The sequence below is a fragment of the Ascoidea rubescens genome (assembly GCF_001661345.1).
Source record: "Ascoidea rubescens DSM 1968 unplaced genomic scaffold ASCRUscaffold_1, whole genome shotgun sequence".
Classification (NCBI taxonomy): domain Eukaryota; kingdom Fungi; phylum Ascomycota; class Saccharomycetes; order Ascoideales; family Ascoideaceae; genus Ascoidea; species Ascoidea rubescens.
Window position 1 is genome coordinate 2,492,694 of NW_017962913.1, and position 23,520 is coordinate 2,516,213.

The window sequence follows — 23,520 nt, forward strand, 5'->3', positions numbered from 1 at the left end:
TTACCTGTCAATCCAAAAATCAAAATGGAATTGGATATAAGAGGTAATCCACTAAATCGAGTAAATAGGTTATCACAATGGATTAATTTGAGTCACTTGGCAATTCCTGATAGAATATTATATAATAACAGCAAAGATTTTCGAAAATTGCTTAACCTCAAAGTAATTACAATAGGAAGATGTGTACATGCTCCTATGGAAGAATTTGATAAGTTAGTTGATAAATTTCCAAACTTCAAATTGACTTTCGTTGAAAGACCAAAGATATCACATAGGTGGGATTTTAGGGGTTGGGTTATACACACAGAGTACTTGTTGTAGTCCATATAAGTGCTGATGTTTTTATCCACCATAGCAGTGTTTCTTTTGCATTTTCAAAGCATTCATTATTATTTTTTTATAATTATTATTTATTCTATTCAACCTTCAAGAAAACTGTGACTCTTTTATTTGGTCCAATTTCTTTAAACACATTATTAATGGATATTCTTCAATTGATGAAACCAAACCAGTTTTATTCTGCTTTTTATCTAGGAATGTCATATCAATAAAATTACTCACAGTTTCTTCATTATTCGAATCATGCAGATTTTTATAATATTTAATAGATGAACTTCTACCGAGCTTTATTTTAATGGCATTTTAATTCATAACCGAAAGGCCATTGAAGTAAAATCTTTAAAAGAGTAATTTTCTTAAGAAGCTGATTAATTTGAAATGCATTTCTTTAGATAAAGGATCACCATTTACTCCATTGTTATCTGTTTTGTTTTAACAAAGAAATACTTAATATTGTTAATATTGTTAATACTGTTAATACTGTTAATACTGTTAATACTGTTGAGCGAAGATTGAGGAGTAAAGAACTTGTTGACTTTAGATTGGCAGCGATATTTGAATAGAATCATTTGTGAACAATTGAATAGGTATGAGAATGATGTAACAAGAAAAAAGTATACACTGATGATGTTACAAAAAGAATGTGAAAGATGATTCAGTATTTGATTCAATAGTGGAAATTGATAAAGAAGAAAGTTTTTCCAACTATAAAGAATATCACAAAATATTTATGATGGTTTATGGAATAACAAAAGTTGCAAGTGAATTATCAAGAATAACTAAACCATACATTGTTCAAGGTTATCCACCATTATTAGCTAATAGTAACTTGGTTTAGGATAGATTATGGTAAGAGGTTACTTACATGATGTGATCCAAACATTTTATTTGGTAAAAGGTTGTAAAAAGAAAAGATAAAAGAAGAAATTTTTAATAGTCCAATAAGATCGTTTTTTAGTAAAAGGAAAAAATAATTTAATAACGATCTTTTAAAGAATATCAACTCAAGAACTGCATTAAGTGCTAGCAATATTGAGATATCAATATACTTGACAAATAATTTTTCCCAATGAAAATCATTTAAAAGGCTATGGATACCCATAAGCTCAGTATTATTGTATCTGGAGTATTCTCTAATAATATTTTCTAGCATATTCTAATGGATATTAATAATATTTTCTAACTGAGTAAGTTTATTACTGTCATCTGGAAAGTTTATAACTGCATCTTTTAAATATTGAACTTTATTTTGGACCTTGGTAAATTGCTCAATATTACTCTTATAGTGAATGAAAGAAAATGGTTTTATAGCTTCTAAAAGAGCATTTTTTGATGTCATTTGGTATCCTAATATTTGCAATGCCTGCGACGAAATTTGGGAGTTGTTTGCATCTGGTGCATTTTGTTTTAATAATTCGAAAAGTGTAGAATTCGAGATAACCTTTAAGAATAAAATGTTGTTAACTATGGAGTACAAATTATCAGTAAATGTGATTGAAAAGGTTTCAGTTTTTGTGAATATGCCATATATAACAACCTCACCATTAAAAATCTTAATATCACAGCTGTTAGAGTATCAATACTTTACATCAATGTTATTTTTTTGGAATTTATCATCATACAATTTAAGGCCTTCAACCACCATTAATACCTTCAAAGGGATATTAAAAATGTAATTAGAAAATCTATTAAATTTTTGGACCAAGATGTCTTCAATGAGATAGCTTTGGTCTGTGCAGCACCAGTTCTTTATGAATGAAGCTAATTTTTCTTTAGTAGTTTTCTCATTTGCATTACTTATTTGGAGTAAAACAGGAGTAGAAGTAGAAGTAGGAGTAGGAGTTGAAGAATTCTCTTTTGAAATATTTTTCTCTTTATTCATCGAGCCATCAGCATTCCAACCATTTATCTTAGCACTTTGGATTTCTGATGCGCCACCATTTTGGACTTCTTTACCTTCACTATTGCTTTCATCAATCGTTGAGCTATCTGGTATACCTGGACTAGTGTTACTGTTCATCTAACAATTATAGATTCCAAGTGGTTAGTGAAGAGCAAAAGCTAGGTTTCTGCTGCTTCTGTATCCAATGGTGTTTTCTGTGCTGTTCCATTGTCTGTGTTTTTGATCTGTGCACAAACAGAGTTATTCCAGAAGAATACAAATTCTCATAGCAAATATATCAAATCTAAACAAAATTCCAACCATCTATTGGTCAGGCGTATGAGATTTTATTTGGTAAAATAGCAAAATGTACGATATAGTGCAATCACTGCAATAAGAATTATAACTTTCTTTAAGAATCTTTTGTATTTCCTTTTTCTGTTAATAACACTTAAAATCTTATTAACCCCTATAAGTTTGGAAAAATTGGCCAATTTTTTTTTCTGGAAAACTAATTGCTGATTCTTGGATTCAATTAGTTGAATGTATTCTTCTAGTTGATCTAAAATCTTATTTAGGTTCTTCTCTAAACTGTTATCATTGTTATCGAAATCTGCTTGTTGATTGCCCTTTGAAAGCAAGTTATCTTCATTATTAGCATTATTATTAAGATTTAGATCATTGATGTTCATCTTTGATTTGAAATTAAAGGTTATTTCAACATTTCCATTGCTGTCATTGGAACTTATTTTCTGACGCTGAATAGCATTGTTATTGAAATTGTAGTAGGCTTTCAAAGCATTTAGTTTATTTCTGTAGATTTGAAGGAACTTCAAGTAATCTTCAACCTCGATAAGCTTGAAATTCAAGCTATCATAATCATTGTTCATAATTTCTGAGCTGATCTGTTGAAGACTGTACTTGGATTTATTTATCTCATCTGAAATTGTAGTATTAAAGAAGAGTTTTTCTTGGTCGTCTTTCTCGACATTACTTCCATCTTGACTTTTCTGATCATTAGGAGTTTTCTTTGCCAAAATATTGTTTCTATTGTTTCTATAGTTTATAAAATACTGTTTATCAAGTCTAATTGGTTTTGGAGGGCGTTTTTCAACATTGCCATTGCCATTACCATGATCTTCACCACCACCACCCTGACCATCACTACTAGTAACACTGTTGAAACTGTTATTTCCTGCTATTCTTAAATCTAGTAGCTGAAATGGCTCTTTCAAAGCAGGCTGCTCGTTTATTTTATTGGTGCTTTTATTGTTGAATTCAGCAATACGCCTGTTGTTAATATCGTTGAATTTGATTAGTTCTTTCAAGAAGTTAGACTGCAAGTTCTTTTGCAAATCAAGTGGTTTTTTATTCTCGCTACTAGTGAGCTCAGCATTCAAGAACGAAGGTCTAGACATTTTCCACTGCTCATTTGTATGGTATAGCTGGTGAGGATGGTTTGGTAGTCTTCTTTTCAATAATTCTTTCACAGAACTTTAAAGCTTATCAAAGACTGAGAAAGAATGTTGCTATTTCAAAGAATTCAAAATGTGTGCTTTTTTTGCTACAAATTTCTGAATAACTCAAATAAAAACCCCAGTTTTTTTCAAATTAAATCTAATAAAACTATATAATTGATAAATAAAAGTTTCCATTCTAGTTCTATATTGTTGTTTTTTGCAGAAGAAATATAAAAAAAATAAGTGAGGTGAAACAAAATGAACTAAAATAGTATGAAATAAAATAGTACGAAATAAAATGAAGTAAAATAAAGTCAGACCAAATAAGATTAAAATAAACTCTTTCACTTGATTATATCCTTTTAAACTTGAATATACTTGTTTTTTTTTAAAAAAAAGACCTTTTGAATAAATTATAATTGCAAGCCTTCTAGTCTATCAATTGCACCTTTTATTTTCATTGAAATTCTTGCACTAAGTTCGTAATCGTCTTCATAGTTTTGTGCATAATGCAACCATTGTTTGCATTCTTCTAAACCTTCCACATCAAATTCTTTCCAAGTAAACAATGCACGCTCATATAAAGCTGTTGGATATAACCAAGGATCGTGGTTCAATTTAATTAATTTGCATCCACCAGGGAGACTAGAATCAAATGCAATAATATTCTGCAAAACCATTTCATCTAGTAATTGTCTGCCTGAAGCAATTTTGCCCAATCTTCTAAGTGTGATAGCTTCAAGGGTGCATCTTATCATTTTTTCATTTTCGTCTTCATCGATTAGTGCATTGATTGATGAATGATAATCTAATAATTTTAAAGTGAGTTCAAGATGGTCAACTGGCATTCTATTATAGCCATTCCAAAAATAAGCGAGTTCGTGTGCTAATGAAGTTCCTACACAATCAATGAAGGGTAATTTATATCTATTTTGTTTCTTTTTAATTGAGTCAATTTTTCTTAATAAGAATCTATCAAAGGGCATTTTTCTATTCATAAAGTTTTTTTTTTCTATTAAATCCGGAGATTGCAAGATTTTTAATTCAGCTTCTTTTGCATACCAGTTTTGTTTGTCGATTACTGTATTAATGCCATTTTTGATATCAAGATCAGTTAATTCATATAGATTTAACTTACACATTCTATAGCCTTCCAAATAACAAGCGCCGGCAAAGAATGAGTATAGTGCATGAGACCAAGCGTTAATTTGAATTAAATAAAGAAATTCATTTGCAGCTCTCTCATAGCGATGTAAAAACACCAAGATCATTGCTCTATCGAACACTAATAAAGCTTCGATTTGTTTCATTTTGATAGTATTTTGGTTTGAAAAATTGTCCATGAGATCAACTGCTTTTACTAATTTGCCCTTTGAGGCCAACATTCTTGCTTCTTGTAATAGCCATAAAGCTGAGTGAGGAAATAAGGATCTTGATTTCAATAGAGCGATTTCAAGGTTTTTACCTGGATGTAATAAAGTTGGTAAACCGTTACCGACAATTGCCTTTGATTCCAAGATAGTTTTCTTTCTGCTCAAGGTTCTTGATACAGATAAAGAGTTTTTTTTATTGGATATAGTTGAAGTGTTAGAGTAGATAATTGATAGTCTTTTGAATTTACACTCTTTATTGTCTTGATTAATGATAGTGTTTTCATTTTCATTATGAATTTCATTTTCATTATGAATTTCATTTTGATTTTCATTTTGATAATTATGGTTTAAAGTTGGCGGCAAGTCAAAGTCTGTATCAATAAACTGTAAAGGACCATCGTAAAAAGTAAGTAAACCTAAAGTAGCTAATGAACCATGTATATTACGTTCCTGAGATGCTTTCCAGAGCATTTTAAGACCTATTTCTCTTGAACCTTTAAAACCAACAATAGAGAGCACCTTGCCAATGGCAGGAGGAATTAAAGAGAGAACCACCTGAAGGATTCCGAAACAAAGGTTAACACCAGAGTGGATAAACTCATCGATGGTTGAAAAATTCAAATTATCTGGAGTATGATTTTTGTTTTCATTTAGTAGATTTAAAAAACTTTGTTGATAAATAAAATCATTTTTATAGTTTTTATAGTTTGTAGTATTTTCCGATATTGAGGATAAATTTGGGGTTGATTGAGAGTAGCTAGTATTGAGATTTGAGTTAAGATTTGTATTTTTAGATTTTTTGGATTGTTTGATGGCATTGATATGAGAGCCATTGAATCGGGATGATTTCATTTGATAGCATTTTTCGGCTTTTTTAATGATATTTAAATCATTTTGCTGTTGAGTAGTCAACTGAAAAGGGATTTCATTAAAGAGATGAGAATTTTTTTTATAATTGATTTGAGAAGCTGAAGAATAGTTTGATTGCAAGGAGACTGCACTTTTACTTTGAGGTTTATTGGGGATGATGTTTGAATTTGTTTCAGAAAAAAGAGAGCTTGAAGAAGAAGAGGACAATGATGATGAATTGTTGTTGTTGTTGTTGTTGTTGTTGTTGTTGGTGGTGGTGGTGGTGGTGGTGTTTTGAAGATTGCTTTCGTAGCTGATAAATGCTTTATTAATTTCATTTAATTGATGATAAGCTTTTCTTAATTTATATAGAGCCTTTAAAGAGTCGATAGCCGATTCATTCAATAACATAATAAGGGCATTTAATAGAATTGATTCAGCATAGGTTAAGCTGTATAAAGTTCCAATTGGGTAGATTGAAGAGTTTTGAATGTTGTTATTTAGTTGTAAATTTTTGAATTTCAAGGAAAGATTTTCAGATTGGTATAGGATTTCGTTTGTTTTTTTGATTGAATCAGGCTCAAACCCCAAAGTTGCCTCTATGAACGAAATGACACTCAATGCTAGAGTGGTTATGGCCTTTTTCTTTGGAAAATTGTTTTCCAACAAATCAATGCCCAACTTCTGGTTGTCGTCAAACAAGTAGTCCATGGCCTTTAAAGCTATTTCAAAATCGTGGATTTCGTCGAAAATGAGCTCCAAGTTGTCTGTAGATGTGGTGGGCAAGTTGGAAAGAGAAGAAGCAGAGGAAGCAATGGAGGAGGCAGAGGAGGCAGTAGCGCCAGAGGAAGCAGCCTTGGAGCTGGACTTGGAGGCAGATCTAGAGCCAGAGCCCATTCCCAAGATCGAGCGAAACATCTGGAGCAGCTTTTTCTAGCAATGATCTGACGGAAGAGGTCTTCTGGAGAAAGCACCAGTGGGAGGCAGAAAAAGCACTTTGTTGCTGGCTGCGCTGTTCATTTTGCACCAAACAAAGACTCTTTCTCCACCACCAGACCCAAATCCACCACTAGCAGCGCTTCCGGAAGCACGTGAGATGCGTATCACTGCATTGTGATGTTGGGTTGCGCTGGAATGCAGATACACACGACAGCGTATGGATAACGTGATCTGTGTTACCCGTCTGCTGTCGGCAGCGGTTTTTTGTGCGACGGCCATTGGCTGGCACGAGATTGGCTGGCATTGTATAGCTCTGGAGGTGAAGAGAGAGAAAGGGCAGGACGAGCAGTTACTGAATCACAGTGAAATATCGCCAGCATGTATCGTTTGTCCAGGCCTGCTACCTTCAATGCGTTGAAGTCTGCTGCTTTTTCCAAGAGCATCTTGAAGTGTGCTTCGACCCAATTGGTTTTGGCCAGCTCCAGTCGTTCTTTCTCTGTCCACCATTCCTTGAGAAACAACTTGAAAATTACCACTGATATTGATAAGTCTCTCAAGACCAATGTTCCTCCTTCTTCCTCTACCACTGTTCCTCCAGTTGAGCCAGTTAAGACAGACAGTGGGTCGAATGAGTCCAACGAATCCAAATCAGAACCCAAAACAAAAAAGAAACATCCAATTAGAAGATTTTTCATCAAATTATCATTATATTCTTCTCTAGTCTATTTAACTGCCATTTGCTTGGCATTGAACAACGATTTCATCAGGAAAAACTTGATCAATCTTATTCCAATAAGTGAAAATGTCATCAACTATATTAAGAAAAACGAAATCGATGACAAATTGAAAGATAAAATTAAAAATTTTGATTTCAATCAGCTCAAAAATGACTTGAACGATGGCTTTGAATCCTTGAAAAACTTTAAACTTAACGATATCAAAAAAATCTACTCAAATATCAACTTGAATGAAATCGATTTATCAATTGATGAAAATAAAAAAATCGAAATGAAAAATAAAGTTGCTTCCACTTTAGAAAATGTAAAGGATAAATCAACCGACTACATTGATCAATTATCAACCACTTTAAAGAATTTCCATAAATTAACCATTCCAAAAATCGAATTCAAATCAAATGATCAAGAATTAAACGATACAATTGGCTCTTTCAATACTTTAATTGAATCTATAAATAACAGTAAATCATTTACCGATGACCAAAAAATCATATCTCTAGACTTGATTAATTCAATTCAAGGCTCAATCCAAAACTTGTCCAATAAATTATCCGATTTTAACGACAAAAACGACCAAATTCTCAAAAAATTCAAAATCCAAATTCAACAAGATAACGATAAAAAAATCATTGAAAAGGAAAATCAAATCATCAATAAAATCTTAAACGACTTTAACGACGAAAAAAAAAAAATTGAATCTCTATACAAGAAAAAACTAATCAACGAAATTAATTCAACAAAGGAAAATATCTCAAAACAAATCTTGAATCAATTCCAAGCTTTGAAAATTCAACAATTGAACGAAATCTCAAAAGTCATTGACGAAAAAATCCAAAATGAAAGAAATGGCAAATTAAAAAGTTTATCCCAATTAGGTGATAAAATAAGTAACTTGACCAAATTCTCAATTCAATTGGAGAAGAACATATTAAAATCAGAAAACTTTGCTAAAATTCAATTGGTCTTGGCCAAAATCAATTTAATTCTACAAGATAACTCAATCGACAAGGAATCAAAATCTTTGCTTGAAGAAATTAATACTTTAAAACAGTTGACTAAAAATGACGAATTAATTTCAGTGGCCATTGATTCATTGCCTGAGGATGCTATTGAGCATGGCGTATTAACCAAAAGCCAACTATACTCAAGATGGCAATTATTAGTTCCTGAATTAAGAGCCTCATCCTTATTACCTCCCAATGCTGGTTTGTTAGGTCATTTAACAAGCAGACTCTTTAGCAAAATCTTAATTCCTAAAAAGGGATCTCCCAGCGGAAAAGATATGGAATCAGTATTAGCAAGAGTGGACAATTCATTGAAATTGGGCAAAATCGATGATGCAGTCGAAGAAGTCTCAAGTTTGAAAGGTTGGAGCAGAAAATTAGCCGACGATTGGGTCGTTGAAAGTAGAAAAAGATTAGAAATTGAATTCCTACTTGGATTAATCAGCTCTCAATCAAAAATAATCTATTGATATACTAATATTATAAACCAATAACTTTGTTTCATTAAAGTTACTTGTTTATAGATATTTATATAGTTATATATTCAGAACGCTTTTACATCTCATTCATCATCTTCCTGCCAAAGCTACCGTCAGCATGGATATTGCAGTATACGCACACATACATTTCAATACACAAACGTAGGTGTCTGTGTGAGCCACAATAGTGGATTGTGCACGTGAAATCCTTTGGCGTGGATTTTAAATGGCATGTATTGAAATGCACCCGTACTGCTGGATCCTGATCAGCTGCTTTAGCTCCTTAAAATTCAGCTCTTTGAAGCGTTGACCTGATTTTTATCGTATTCTATCTCAGTTCATAAAACTGGCTTTTTTCTGTCTTTATTATCTTGCAATTGCTTTTCGTCGTCTACTGGACCCCATCACTGGCCTTTCTCTCCTGCTTCTGCCTCTTGAGACTCTTCTTCAGCACACCCAACTATTCTTTCTCTGTTGCTGTTTTCTCTTGGTTTTTGTTTTTGAACTGAAACTCCCAATTTAGCTCAAATTATAACAGAAACTAAAAACCCATCATCAAGAAAAAGAAAAAAAACTAGAAAATTTTTTCTATCTGTCAATTAATTTCCTATTCCTTAATTTTATCAATAGTAAACACTCCTTTAATTGTAATCTACCTATTATACCAAATATACTATACTATTCTTTTGATCCAATTAGCACCATGAACAATAGTCTATCTCCAAACCCTTTGGACATAATCAGCAATTTAGGTAATTCAAATCTAAATCAAAATGCAGGTGCCAATTCAAACATAAATCAAAATCCAATTCCAAACATCAGCCCCAACATGGGCAATATGAATATAAGAAACAACATGAATATCAACAATAACAGCAGCAACAATAATAACATTAATAGCAATAATATGATGAATAATAACCTCAATATTGATCAGCTTAATATGGTAGTGCCCAATTTAGTCGGTCTGCCTAATAATACTCTTAACCGTAACAATACCAATATCAATAATAACAAAAATATCAACATGGCTAATATGAACAATATGAACATGAATAACATGAATATGAATAATATGAACATGAATAACATGAATATGAACAACATGAACATGAACAATATGAATATGAATATGAACAATATGGGTATGGGCAATATGAATATGAATAATATGAATATGAATAATATAAATATGACTAATATGAACAGTATGAACATGAATAGTATGAACAACAACAACAATAAAACGATTAATATTGATCACTATAATGAAAACGTACCTTTCAATTCTTTAATGCCACAAAACGAAATCCAGCTCATGCAATTTCAACAACAAAAGAGACAATTCCAAAAATTTCACCAATCTCAACACCTTCAACAAAATCAACAAAATCAACAAAATCAGCAAAATCTACAGATCCCTCAACCCCAAGCTCAACAGGCACAACAGGCTTTGCAAATACAACAAGCTCAACAGATTCAACAAGCTCAGCAAATACAACAAGCACAACAGGCACACCAGGCCCAGAACATGCAGAAAGCGCAACAAATGCAACAAAATCAACAATTCCAACAACTTAATCCTCAAAAGAATAACTCTCCAGTGAATAATAATGTACCTACCAATACCAATGTTATTCCTAATGCTAACCCTATTGCTAATCCTAATGCTAATACTAATTCCATTGTAAATGTCAATGTTAATCCTAAGCCTGGTGCCAATATTAACGCTAATTCCAACACTAATACTAACATTTCCAATCCTAATATTTCTAATGCTAGTGTTAATCACAATATTAACTTGAACATTAATAATAATAATAATAATAATAATAATAATAATAATAATAATAATAGCAATAGCAATAATAACAGTAATTTTAATAATAGTAACTCTAGTAGTAACTCTAATAGTAACTCTAATAATAGTGGCTCTAATAACAGTACAAATTTCTCTATTCAAAATAATCAACAATCTTATCGATTTGCAGATTTTAATCCCAATCTGATTAATATTGATGAGTCATTAGATAAAATATTTAATTTAAAAAAACAAATTGATAATATCAGAATTAAAATGCTAAATTTCTTAAAATTATTAGCTACTTTTGATGAATTGAATAGTAACAGTATTAGTGTTAATAATATTAATAACTTTATGCCTAATAATATTGGCAATAATAACGATAGTATTGCTGCTTTTCCAAATAATCCAAATGCCGATAATAAAAACAATGTGAATAAGAACATGAGTAACAACTCTACACCAGCTTCCACGTCTGGTTCTGCAACTAACTCTTCGTTTATGCCTAGTAAAAATAATTCAAGTGAAAAGAAATTATTTGAGATTCTTTCGTATAACTTGCTCATATTAAGAAACACTTTAAAGAATTATTTGGACCAATATAATAAAATTTTACCCTTAATCGAATTGTCAAAACAACATCAAGGTATATCGCCCTCTTCGAATTTAAAATTCATTAACATCTCTGATACTGCTACTAATTTATATTCAATTACCAATGTTAATACCAATCATAATTCCAACAATGACGTTAGTGGAAATAATTCAATTGCCAATAACAATGGATTTAAAAATATAGTTTTGCTAAATAATCGCAATGGTTCAGCTTATAATAAAAAAAATGTGACTACAACATTGGGGAGAAAAAACTCCAAAGCCAAAATCACAGCAAAAAAATCAAGAAAGAATACAAATTCTCCAGCTTTGCCTACAATAACGTCTATTGATAATAACAATAATATAATAACTTCAAATTCGTCTTTAAATAATAGCAGTCTTCTCGGGAACAATTCTCCAGTGCTACCTAATGCAGGCAAAAATGCCAACATAAGTGCTAAAACTGGCAAGCCAAAGAGACCATATAATAAAAAAAATAAAGGCCCAAGGAAAAACTCAAAGGCTGCACAATCTCAAACTCCAAATATGAGTCAACAAACACTTACACTGCTCCCACTCAATACATCGAATACGAAAAATTAACTACTCCTTCTTTACTGATGTTTTTTATTTTACATATACTATTCCATTCATTCATCTCTTTTTTCTTCTTGCTTTAATTCATTTTCTTTATTTTCTTTATTTTCTTCATTTTCTTCATTTTCTTCATTTTCTTCATGTTAATTTTCTCTCCAATTTTTATTTTTGTTTCGATAAAAAGAATAATATCCTAATTTTTCATTATGTTTTTTTTCAAATTCTTTTTTTTTGGCTTGTTTATTTTTCCAAGCTTGGTTCAGTGTTCATTCAAATTGATCATATACTTTAATTAATCCTGGTTGGCTCGCTTTTCATTGACTTTGAATACCTGGAACTGCAAACATGCTTCTTTACTCGCGTCTTTGCTTACGTCTGGAAACACTCTCATCTGTTTGTAAACTGCAAAAGCACCAAAAACACCACAAGCACCACAAAATCTGCTCCAGAGTCGTATCTCGCCTCATCCAAGAGTGAGAGCACGTGGGCCCAGGCCGGTTTATCTTCCGGCGTCCTTTGTTCACAAAGTCGAGAGTAAGGGTGAAAGTAAAGAAAGAGATGAAGAAGAGGAAGAAGAAGCACAGAATAAAGTGGTCTCTGGCCATGGCATCACTTCCTCCAGAAAGAACTCCCTTGCTTCGAAGAGCTACCACTGTGTATCCCTTTCACGACTATTCCTTTAATGGCAGCTCCACCAGCCTTGCAATCCCTCCCTTGTTGAATTCAGTCTCCAGTGGTGGTCGAAAGTCGATCAGCCATGCTGGGTTTCGTCCTTCCTTTCTTCTTGCTGAACCTGCTTACAAGAACATCTCCAGTCTCGATGTGAATGGTCTGAACCATAGACCCAGCTATAACGAGCTTCCTGTCTTCAAAAACGATGGTGGTAACTTTCACTCGACCCAGGGCAGAATCGAAAGCTTGTACCAGATACGATCAAACAGATTAATCGGCAAGTCAAAGAGATTAGTTAACTGGGAAAACTACATTACTGATATAGACTCGCTTCCCAAGTCCATTAAGGACAAAAACCAAAAACTAGTTGACTATTACGAAGACCAGAATGAAATGATCCAAAGGTATATTAACATTGACAAGTTTCTAGATTCGGGAATCCAAAGCTTAATGATAAGACATTATGCAACTGATTTGCCTATGATCCAATCGCTAAGTTCATCTAGTTCAAATCATCTAGTCGATCCACTTGATGACGATACTGAAAACGAGAATATCAACAATATTAGTAACAATAACAATATCAACATCTCTACCCATGTTAACGTTGATAACAGTAAACTAGATGATAACCACCAGGTTTTCTCTTCCTTTCCTAATCTTGTCTCACCCAATATCATCTCTTCAACTGCCCAACTAATCGATAGAAGACAAGGCAAAGTTCCAGGCAATATTGACTTTGAAAGTAACTCTATTCTGGGCTACAACTTTGAAGAAGATGCAAGAATAATTGTCATTGCAATTTTAATTAACTATTTTATTAATGTGCTTTTATTAATTGGGAAAATCATCGTTACTATATTAACGTCTTCCATTTCCATTATGGCTTCGTTGGTTGACTCATTTTTGGATTTCCTATCAACAACCATCATTTATATTACTAATAAATACTCAAAGACAACAGATTGGAACTCCAAAAATAAATATCCAATTGGCAAATCAAGATTAGAGCCAATTGGGGTTTTGGTTTTTTCAATTATTATCATAATTTCTTTTGTTCAAGTTGGCCATGAAGCATTAGACAACTTACTATTCAATACTAGCAAAATACCAATTGAAATCGGACTTGCCTCGGTTTTCATCATGTCAATGACCATAATCATTAAAATTGGCTGCTGGGCTTGGTGTAAAAGTATCAAATCATCTTCAGTGCAAGCACTAGCTCAAGATGCTGAAACCGATGTTGTCTTCAATGTTTTCTCTTTAATCATGCCTTTATTGGGCCACTGGTGGGATATTTGGTGGTTTGATCCAGCTTGTGCTTTAGCGTTAAGTCTTTATATTGTCATTTCTTGGAGTTTAACTGCTTTAGAACATATCAATAATCTAGCTGGCGCAAAAGCTGATAAGAACGACGTCCAGGAGATTTTATACTTGGTCTTGAGATTTGCTGATAGTATCGAAAAGATAACAAAATTAAACGTATACCATGTCGGTGATAATTTAAACGTCGAAGTTGATATCATGTTGAATCCCAATTTCAATCTCAAAGATGGCCATGATATCGGAGAAGCTGTACAATATGCTGTTGAAACATTATCCAATGTTGAAAGATGTTTTGTTCACTTGGATTATCGAACTGGAAACTTCGATGGTCACTTAAAATATTCAACCTTCTAACTAATGATTGATAATCTGTATTTACTTTCCGGTTATCTTCCTATATTCTCATTATATATCTATTATATACCTATGATATACTTACTATATAGAGTTTTTGTTTCAGTAGACCAAACTACTATCTACATATTATCTTATTTTTACTAAAATTCTCGTTTTTTCTCTCTACCATCAACCTAAATTCTCTTTTAAACCCTCACTTTCCTTGCCCCGTTTTTGCTGCAAAATCAAAATCAAAAGCTCACTGCTTTCATTTCCTTTACTTTTATTGTATTTGAACAATATTGTGGAACCTCAGATATATAACAATAAATTATCAGAGTATTTGTAAACTTCTTTCAAAATGCCAAATGCCAATACTAGCTCAGGCACAGTTAATAACGAGATCAAGTACAACCACAAATTGTATCACAATTTTCAATGGCTAAAGCAAATAAGAGGATTGCCATCTTTAGACACATATGAACTCATCAATCAAGTCAAACAGACCTTCATCACAAAATACTTTCGTCAGTCTCAATCAAATAATTCGTCTCTACACCTCAAAACTGACCTCCAATCGACACCAATACCAATTCAAATGAGCAAGACTGAAAATATCCATGAAAAACATTTAGATACAATGATCACATTCACTACAACCCTTAAATCAAACTTAAAGGAAACAGCTGACATTTTAAATCAGGAATTAAACAAAGACATTGAAAATTTAAAATGGCTAGAAGAAATTGTCTCTTGATAATTATTAAGTAAGAATAGCTCTTCAATAAACATTCTCAACCTGCTTGGTTCGTCGCTCGATTCAATCAAGAACCATCGTTATTAGTAGACCAAAATAAAAAAAAGGGAAATTACAAATTCCTACTAAAGCAAGTATAAAAGAAAGAAAAAAAACAACCAATTACTTCATCGAGATTAGCAGTTTTTTTGAACAGATTTTTCATTAATGGTTGGTAATTATGCTTTTTAATCTCACCCCTTTGCTGCTTGCAAATTAAGGCTTTCTTTAAGGTAATGATTTCTATTCTGCTTCGAGAGCTGTTTGATCCGAACAACAGCCTAAACATGTTTAAACTTTGGGCATAACATTCGAAAGCCTTATTTAAAATGGCTTCAAGATCCCTCACCCTCATTTTATTTTCTTGTTTTTTTTATTCTAGTTTTCAATTTAGTTTCTTTATTTGATTTTATGAGTGCAACAGTAATTTCTAAAAATATCCTCTTGGTTGGTAATTCCTTTGGTGGATACTCCACTTTGAAATCGTTGGTTATCAATTTGACCAATACTTCAAAGACCTACTTAAACCCAACAAATTCACAATTAAATGTCAATATCACTCTTTTGGAACCAAGAGATGGGTTGGTTAATATCTTGGGGATTCCTTTATCAATAATTGATCCCAAATATGCTGCCACAACTTATTTCAACTTTGATCAAAATACCACTAATTTGCCAATAAATTCTAAAGACTCGTTATCTCTTTCTAATCATGTTCAGGTCAAGATCAATCACGTAAAGGAATTTTGCAGATTTCTACATCCAGACCATGCTATCACAGACAAAGACCAGGTCTTAAATTTTGATTACTGTGTTTTAGCAACCGGCAGAAAAAGAGATTGGCCATTTGATCCAAAGGGATTAACCAAAAATGAATTTATAAAGGAAATGGAAGAATCTTTAAAGCAAATTGAAGATGCAAAATCAATTGTTGTTGTTGGTGGTGGTGCATTAGGTGTCGAAGTAGCGGGGGAGATAAAACAACACTACCCAGATAAATCAGTTAAACTAATCCATCCACATGCAACGATTTTGAAAGAGCCAAAATTGCCTAAGGAATTTACTGAAACTTCAACCAAGCTTTTACAGGATAAGATCGGCAAAGAAAACACTCTTTTAAATACAAGAGTTTTGTTTGAAGAAAAAAAAAAAGGAGAAGAATCAATAACTGTAGTCACCAATAATCCCCAAAATAAATTGAAATGTGATTTGGTTTTGTGGTGCATTCATCATTCAAACAATATTAAATTTCTTGATTACAAAGATTCCAAATTTGCTGATTCAATCAATGAAAAGAATGAGCTCAAAATTAATGCTGATTGTTCTGTGAAAGGGTTTGAAAATAAAATTTTCGCTACTGGTGATATTACAGACTTGGACGTGATCAAGAGTGCAGGGGGAGCTGTTTTCTGTGGCAATATAATTGGCGAAAATATTACAAAATTAATACTAGCTCCATCAGAAATATTGAACCAAGTTGCTGTCTGGGGTCCTGGAATGGCCATCACTTTTGGAAACAACACCACCATAAGCTACCAAAGAGATACTCAGAAGACAGAGGTCAACAATCCTGAGATTTTGGAATTCTATAAGACCTATTGCAATTCCTACCTTGCTGCCAACCTTGGCCTACAATAAACTGTCTCTCTATAGAATCTTCTCAGCTATATATTCCACATTCAATAAAAAAATATTCTTCTGAAATCTTTGATACGTGAAATCTTTGATACAGATAAAGACCCATCATCCTGGACCCGTAATTTATGTAACAGTATGCATTATAGCGCATCTAGAGTTGTTTCCCTACCACTGGTACAGAAGCGCGATTTTATCACGTGCCTGTTCAATTTTTGAAAAAAAAATTTGGTACTTTTTCAGTGAAAAGTTTGATTCAGAAGTTTGGTCGATTTTTTGTTTTAGAAAACATTTTATTGAAGACACTGATCAATTATACCAGAGACAGCAACAGAGAAAGCTTTAAAATGTCCTCTCTAGCAGCACAGCTTTCCTCTATTGCTGCAGTAAACTCATCTGTGGCTTTGGACAGAAAGAAAAGATCCAAAATTCACAGTGTTTCGTTGATCTACGATCCAAAAGTAGCTGCTACTCAAGATTTTGAATCTATATATGCTGTTGCCTACGAGTCCTTATTGGATTTAGAAACTTTGGACAAGAGATTTTCCAAGTTCAAACTTTCATTGTTTGCTGAAAGCTCAATCTCTATCGATAGAAATGTTCAAACTGCTGAAGCTCTATCTAATTTAAACAATGGTATCGACTTATTTTTGAACATTTTATTCAGTTCAAATCAATTTCCCAATAATAAGGATACTTTAAACTGTTTGGAATGGTTAATTAGAAGATTTAATATAAATATTCACAAATCAAATGTCGAATCATTGCTAATAAATATTCTACCATACTATCAAAACCCAATTTTTCCAAGAATAGTCAGTTTAGCTCATGTTTCTAATTTACCACCTTTATTTAATTGGTTAGCACCATTTAAAAAACAATCTGCTCAAAAAATGTCACTTGTTGCAATTCTAAAAGCATTTCAAGATTTTGATTTTTTAAAATTATATATCAGCTATTTAACCGCCAAAATAAAGAAAAACTTACAGTACAAACAAGAGTTGATTTTCTTTATTAAAATTGTTTTATCTTTGCTATCAATCAACTCAAAAAATCAAGACTATTTAACTCAAATTACTCCCATTATTTTACAATTTTCCTCGCTTTTATTAAACTCGTCGAACCTTGATAATCAAATAACTGCTCATACTATTCTTCCAGTTTTATCTGCAACTTCTCCTTTAGCTTCCGAAGTTATTGATGCTGTTGTGGAGACTATTTTATCTTCAACATATAAATTCCCCATTAAAACTTCTATCGTATCAATTGTTAAAATTTACCAGTCAATCAACATTGATTTACTAGAACCTTTTCCCTTGAAGAATTTAAAACTATTGATTAAATTTTTCAAATCAAATGAAGAATATATCGATTTGATTTTTAATCAATGTGAAAATTCTTCCAACAAGTTTTTTTCTTCCTATTTAAGATCAATCATAATTAATCAAAATTCAGTTATCACATCTAATAATCATCATATCAACAAAATAATAAATCAAATATTACATTTTAGTAATTTTACTAAAAGCGAAAAAAGATTGATTTTAATTGATGCAGTAAAAATTGCTGACGCTAACAAAACAATCGAAAATTCTAATTTAATTACAATCTTTGAAAACTTTATCAACATTGATAAAGAATTAGTCAATTCTATTTTGACTGAAAATAATTTGGACTTCTCAAAGCTAGAAATTAGCTTACAAACTACTTTAATTCATAAAACCAATAAAAAAGGTACTGCCACCACTGGTTTGGTTTCAGAAATGATGGAGGTCGAAGAAGAAGAAACTGAAGATAATAAATCAGAAACCCAAAAATTTATCTCCACTTTACAATCAAACAAAACTGATACTTCATCATTTCTTTACACTGATAAAACAACTATCAACGAGTTTTCTAAATTGTTGCCTTTGTTTTCTGATTCAATTTCATTAAAATTGACCCAGAAATTTTTCACAGTTGTTTTTGAGCAAAAATCTTCTTTAATCACTTTTTTGACTAGAGTTTCTGTTTCTCAAGGCTGTATGTTGAAAATTAGACTTCTTTCTTTGAAAAATCTTAAAAATGAATTGTCAAAGTTGAATGATGTCTCTTTGATTCTGTTTTTACCTATCACTTTAGCCTTATTACTAGATCCTATTCAGTTTGTCCGTTCAATTGCTGGTGACTTATTGAAAATAATCAATAATAGTGATTTGGGTAAAGAGCCTTATTTGCTCAATCAACTTTATGATAGTAGTAATTCTACAGATGTTAATCTTTTAAACAAAGAAGATTCAAAAAATTTACTTGAAAAACTTATTCAAAATTTGAGTGGATTTATTATTGATAATCATCAATTATTTGGTTATTTTTCTTCTCAATTATTTAATACAAGAAAATTTGGGAAATTATATTTAGCATTCTTTGCAAATCAAATTCTATTAATTAAATTGCCTTACATAAAAATACAATTGTTATTGTTATTTTTAAATTTCCATAACAACCTGAAAATATCTAAATCTCTAAGAATTGGTCAATCATCTGAAATATTTAAAGAAATTTTAAATAACTATCCAAGCTTAAGAGATTTTTGGAAAAATTTTTGCGATTCATCCAAATTTGATTTTAAAATTTTTGAAAAGGCTATTGTTGACATTATTGGCTTTAAAGAAAAAGCAAGCACTGGAATTAATTTTATTAAAAGTTCTTTACTTTCAAATCATGAGCAATTGTCAAACTATGTATCTAATAAAGTAGTTTTAATTTGGAATTCATTGAAGTTTGACGTTCAACTCAATTTATTTAATACTATTTTAGATCATTATGCTGATACAGAAAATAATGATGTTTCTTATGATCCTTTGTTAACTTTGCAATCTTTAGATATTCAAAATGTTGACTTTTTCACTAATGTCTTCAAAGATTTGCAAATTTTTAAGAAAACTGCAACTTTAGATAATGCTAGGGAGTCTTTCAGCATTAATGGCTCATCTGCTTTTATTGCAAAGCGTAGAAGACGCTCTTCAAATTTAACAAAACAAGTTATGAAAAGAACTAGCGTTACAAAAGTTGCTGAATTATATTTAAAAAAATTAACTGCAATTTTAGAAATATATGAGAGAAAAGCTAAGTTGTATATTCCAACTTCGGATTTGCTAACAATTTTATTTAACTTATTATCTGATCTAGATACATTAGGCTCGGATGGAAATCTTCCTGTTTTATACGCTCAAGAGACATTGGCCAACTGTATTCTTTTGACTGTTGGTAACATCAAGGACAATTCAATTAGCTTGCAGACCAATCCTGTTAGAGCTGATTTAATTGTTTCATCTATTCGTTCTTCTCAATCACCTCAATTCCAAAACAAACTTTTGCTTGTTATTGCTTCATTAGCTAGAATCAACCCCGAGTTGATTTTGCATTCTGTGATGCCTATTTTCACATTTATGGGTTCACATACAATCAGGCAAGATGATGAGTTTTCAAACAACGTTATTGAAAAAACTATATTATACGTTGTTCCAGCCCTAGCTTCAAATGCTCAAAATGGAAAAGTAGAAGAGATTGAGTTTTTGTTAACAAGTTTTGTCAGCGCATTTAATCATATTCCAAGACATAGAAGAGTAAAACTTTTTTCAGCTTTAGCTAACACCTTATGTCCCAAACACTCGATTCATATTATTTTATTTTTGGTTGGTTGTCAATTTTCTGATTCATTAATTGAACATAAAATGGGTGAGTGTAGATCCTTGGTTGAATTCTCATCGTCGTTTTTAAAAAGATTTACTCCAAATGATCAATTGACCTCTATCAAATATTATCTTGAATTATGGAACGAGTTAAATCTTATCAAAGAGATCAATAGAAACAGAGAAGAAAATAACATTTCTGAGATTGATGAATCCTCGCTTAAAATTTTTGGTAGATCTATTTTTGGACCCAGTTTTGTTTATAAAAAAGTTTTGGATATCAGTCTATTGCAAAATAATCTTATTAAATATATTGACGGCAGTTTATTCAATTCATTGGATTATGCTGCTAATAGTCATACTTCTTTCATCAAATTGGGTGTTGCAAAATTATTTTTAACTTCAAAACCTTCCGATGAGATTTTCAAAACATTACTTACTAGTTTTAAAAATCTTATTCAAGACATAATGCTTGCAGTAAACCATTCCAGTTTTGATTCTATTAATGAAAAGGAAAATAATCCATTATTGGATTTGTTAAACAATATTTTAAGTTTATTACCATTACCGATGTTTGTTGACGCTATAATCGAACTCATTCAACCACTTAGTAAAGAACTATCGGACAATAAATTATTGAGTATTTCTTCTCAAGTTATTAGACTAACAGCAACACAATTTGATTTGGAATCAATAGGTAGTGAAAGTAACATTAATTGTGCAAATCTTTTTATTGAAAAACTTATCAATGTGTTAGATATTCAAACAAATATAGAGTTAAAACAAAGTTCATTGGATACTTTCAGTTCGCTAGTCAAAAGATTTGGCACTAAAATCAATGAGAAGTTTTTAATTAGAGGTTTAAATTTTATTACAGGAAGTTCATTAATTGATTATATTTCTAGCCCCGAGATTATTATTTCCTCTAATAATTTGATATCAAATATAATTACTGTTGTTGGTGTGAAGTCTGTCAGTTTTCTACCAAAAATTTTGAAATCATCTTTTGAAATATTTGACAGTTCAAAATCTAAAATTAATAAAAATAAACAAGATTTTGAGGAGCCCGAAGATTCTATGACAGATTTGTTGCAAACATCAATCATATTGTTATACTCCGGTATAATTCAAAAAATGCCAATTTTCATGCAAACAAACATTAGCAATGTTTTTATGATAATATTTAATTCCAATAACATCAATGAAAGTACTAGATTATTGGTTTTGAATTCAATTATTGAAAATATGGAAAAACATGTTGTTTTAAAAAGTCTTTGTTCATTATGGCCCGAGGTTTCTAAATCAGAAGTTTTTATTTCGGTTGGCTTGTTTTTGAATATTATTGGAAAAGTTGTTAATGATCTTGATAGAAAAACTGCTAATTTGAATGCTAGCATGTTTTTCAAATTTTTATTACTTGTTCTTGAATATAGAGTTACAAGTAAGTTTGATATTAATACTATTTATAGAATTGAATCATTGTGTTTTGACTGTGGAAATTCATATGCTTTGAAAACAGACGAAAGAATATTCAGACCATTGTTTTCATCAATAACTAGATGGGCATTTAATGGAGAGGCAGTCACCAATAAACAAATTAAAGAGGATCAAAGAATAACTTCATTTTTTAGATTTTTTAACAAATTTCAAGAAAATCTTAAATCTGTTGTTACAGCCTATTACTCTTATATTTTTGAATCTGTTATAAAATTATTAGAAAGATTTAAAAATGGTGATATAAATGACGTCTCTCTAAAACGATTAGTTTTTATGTCGTTGCTGATTTCTTTTAAATATGATTTAGTTGAAAAAGAGCAATCTGGATATTGGCAGGCGGAATCAAGATTTGATTCGGTTTCAAAAGGATTGACCGATCAATTATCTAATATTGATGATGGTATTGGAAAACACTTAGTTAAAAGTATTGTTACATTATCATACAAATGTAATAGTGATGAACATAATAAAAAAATGTGTGTTTTGTTGATTTCTCATATGAAATATGGTTGCAAATCAAAAGAAAAGCTTTGGGCAGCAAAAGTTTTGAAAGAGTTATATCAAAAAGTTGGATCAGAATGGGAAAATTTGTTACCACAATTGGTTCCAACTATTGCAGAATTATTGGAAGATGACGACGAGGAAGTTGAAATGGAAGTTAGAAGTGGTTTAGTGAAAGTTATTGAAAAAGTTCTTGGAGAACCGTTAAGCAAGTATCTTGACTGATTAGGTTTACTGGTATAGTGATTTTTTAATGATCTTTTAATTTTAGATTTAAAAATAAATATAAACATAAATGTGAATTAAAAAGAACATTTTAAGACAATGATTTTGCATAAAAATTAATTGTTCTGAGATTGTTGTATTATAATAATCTTTTTTTTTTCAACAACTTTAATGATATTCAAATTTGTGATATCATTATCTGCAAAGGTTTTATCTTCAAAACATTCAACCAAACAATTATTACGAGAACTATACCATTATACTAGATTTGCTTTTATTTTTTTGTCCTAGAATAGATTACCAAATGCAGTATCAATAAATAATGGTTTTTCTGGCTAGATAATTGAAGAAGATAAAAACTATTTTCATTTCAAAATTATTTTTAGAACCATTTTGTTTTAGAATAATAAAAGACTAAAAATAAAAAAAATAATCAAATCCAATTAAATTCTTTGATATTTTAAAAGATAAGAATCCTAATAGCCACCAAACCAACTTGATAGAATTATTTGAAAAATATTTTTTTTTTCTCAAACAATTTTATTATGCCATAACCCAAACAAAGCCAATATATTGAGCTGAAATAGTTTATAACATCTGTGGTGATTCAGCTTTTCGGTTTCTGCTATTGCCATATGGAATATATTTTATCATTTGTCAAGAAATTTGTGTCAATTAATCCTTTCAGAGAGAGTCGGTGATTGCTTTATTCCCCAGACCTTAGTCAGCAAGTATTAACATTATCTAAAATATGTTAAAATATCTAAAAAAACAACCGTAGGTTAAAGAATTCAATTT

The 23,520-nt window shown here is 31.1% G+C and overlaps 10 protein-coding genes across 10 annotated transcripts; 7 read left to right on the top strand and 3 right to left on the bottom strand.

Annotated features, from left to right (window-relative positions):
* ASCRUDRAFT_11565 (uncharacterized protein) lies at nt 1–1,177 on the top strand (the record flags this gene model as incomplete). Its single annotated transcript, XM_020188823.1, has 3 exons — nt 1–289; nt 781–858; nt 999–1,177. Exons 1-3 carry the CDS (start codon nt 25–27, stop codon nt 1,175–1,177), a joined length of 522 nt encoding a protein of 173 aa, XP_020050526.1. The 5' UTR covers nt 1–24.
* Nucleotides 1,178–1,915: 738 nt separating this feature from the next.
* On the bottom strand, nt 1,916–2,359 carry ASCRUDRAFT_68230 (uncharacterized protein; the record flags this gene model as incomplete). The annotated part of the gene is made up of 1 exon (XM_020191505.1): nt 1,916–2,359. One exon carries the CDS (start codon nt 2,357–2,359, stop codon nt 1,916–1,918), a length of 444 nt encoding a protein of 147 aa, XP_020050527.1.
* Nucleotides 2,360–2,463: 104 nt separating this feature from the next.
* ASCRUDRAFT_103597 (uncharacterized protein) lies at nt 2,464–3,671 on the bottom strand. Its single transcript, XM_020188572.1, has one exon. It carries the CDS (start codon nt 3,637–3,639, stop codon nt 2,569–2,571), a length of 1,071 nt encoding a protein of 356 aa, XP_020050528.1. The 5' UTR covers nt 3,640–3,671; the 3' UTR covers nt 2,464–2,568.
* A 149-nt stretch (nt 3,672–3,820) lies between these two features.
* ASCRUDRAFT_73893 (uncharacterized protein) lies at nt 3,821–6,909 on the bottom strand. The gene has a single exon (XM_020192471.1). It carries the CDS (start codon nt 6,798–6,800, stop codon nt 4,095–4,097), a length of 2,706 nt encoding a protein of 901 aa, XP_020050529.1. The 5' UTR covers nt 6,801–6,909; the 3' UTR covers nt 3,821–4,094.
* A 264-nt stretch (nt 6,910–7,173) lies between these two features.
* On the top strand, nt 7,174–9,233 carry ASCRUDRAFT_73894 (uncharacterized protein). The gene has a single exon (XM_020192472.1). It carries the CDS (start codon nt 7,221–7,223, stop codon nt 9,051–9,053), a length of 1,833 nt encoding a protein of 610 aa, XP_020050530.1. The 5' UTR covers nt 7,174–7,220; the 3' UTR covers nt 9,054–9,233.
* An 81-nt stretch (nt 9,234–9,314) lies between these two features.
* On the top strand, nt 9,315–12,342 carry ASCRUDRAFT_103622 (uncharacterized protein). The gene has a single exon (XM_020188573.1). It carries the CDS (start codon nt 9,766–9,768, stop codon nt 12,064–12,066), a length of 2,301 nt encoding a protein of 766 aa, XP_020050531.1. The 5' UTR covers nt 9,315–9,765; the 3' UTR covers nt 12,067–12,342.
* Nucleotides 12,343–12,987: 645 nt separating this feature from the next.
* Nucleotides 12,988–14,397, top strand: ASCRUDRAFT_20416 (cation diffusion facilitator family transporter; the record flags this gene model as incomplete). The annotated part of the gene is made up of 2 exons (XM_020189634.1): nt 12,988–13,237; nt 13,448–14,397. Coding segments are annotated over 2 exons (1,200 nt in total), but the record flags the coding sequence as incomplete, so codon positions are not given.
* A 358-nt stretch (nt 14,398–14,755) lies between these two features.
* ASCRUDRAFT_6084 (uncharacterized protein) lies at nt 14,756–15,151 on the top strand (the record flags this gene model as incomplete). The annotated part of the gene is made up of 1 exon (XM_020191263.1): nt 14,756–15,151. One exon carries the CDS (start codon nt 14,756–14,758, stop codon nt 15,149–15,151), a length of 396 nt encoding a protein of 131 aa, XP_020050533.1.
* A 450-nt stretch (nt 15,152–15,601) lies between these two features.
* On the top strand, nt 15,602–16,828 carry ASCRUDRAFT_6085 (uncharacterized protein; the record flags this gene model as incomplete). The annotated part of the gene is made up of 1 exon (XM_020191264.1): nt 15,602–16,828. The coding sequence occupies one exon, from the start codon at nt 15,602–15,604 to the stop codon at nt 16,826–16,828; it is 1,227 nt and encodes a 408-aa protein (XP_020050534.1).
* A 135-nt stretch (nt 16,829–16,963) lies between these two features.
* UTP10 (snoRNA-binding rRNA-processing protein UTP10) lies at nt 16,964–22,722 on the top strand (the record flags this gene model as incomplete). The annotated part of the gene is made up of 2 exons (XM_020194342.1): nt 16,964–17,002; nt 17,194–22,722. 2 exons carry the CDS (start codon nt 16,964–16,966, stop codon nt 22,720–22,722), a joined length of 5,568 nt encoding a protein of 1,855 aa, XP_020050535.1.
* Nucleotides 22,723–23,520: the final 798 nt, after the last annotated feature.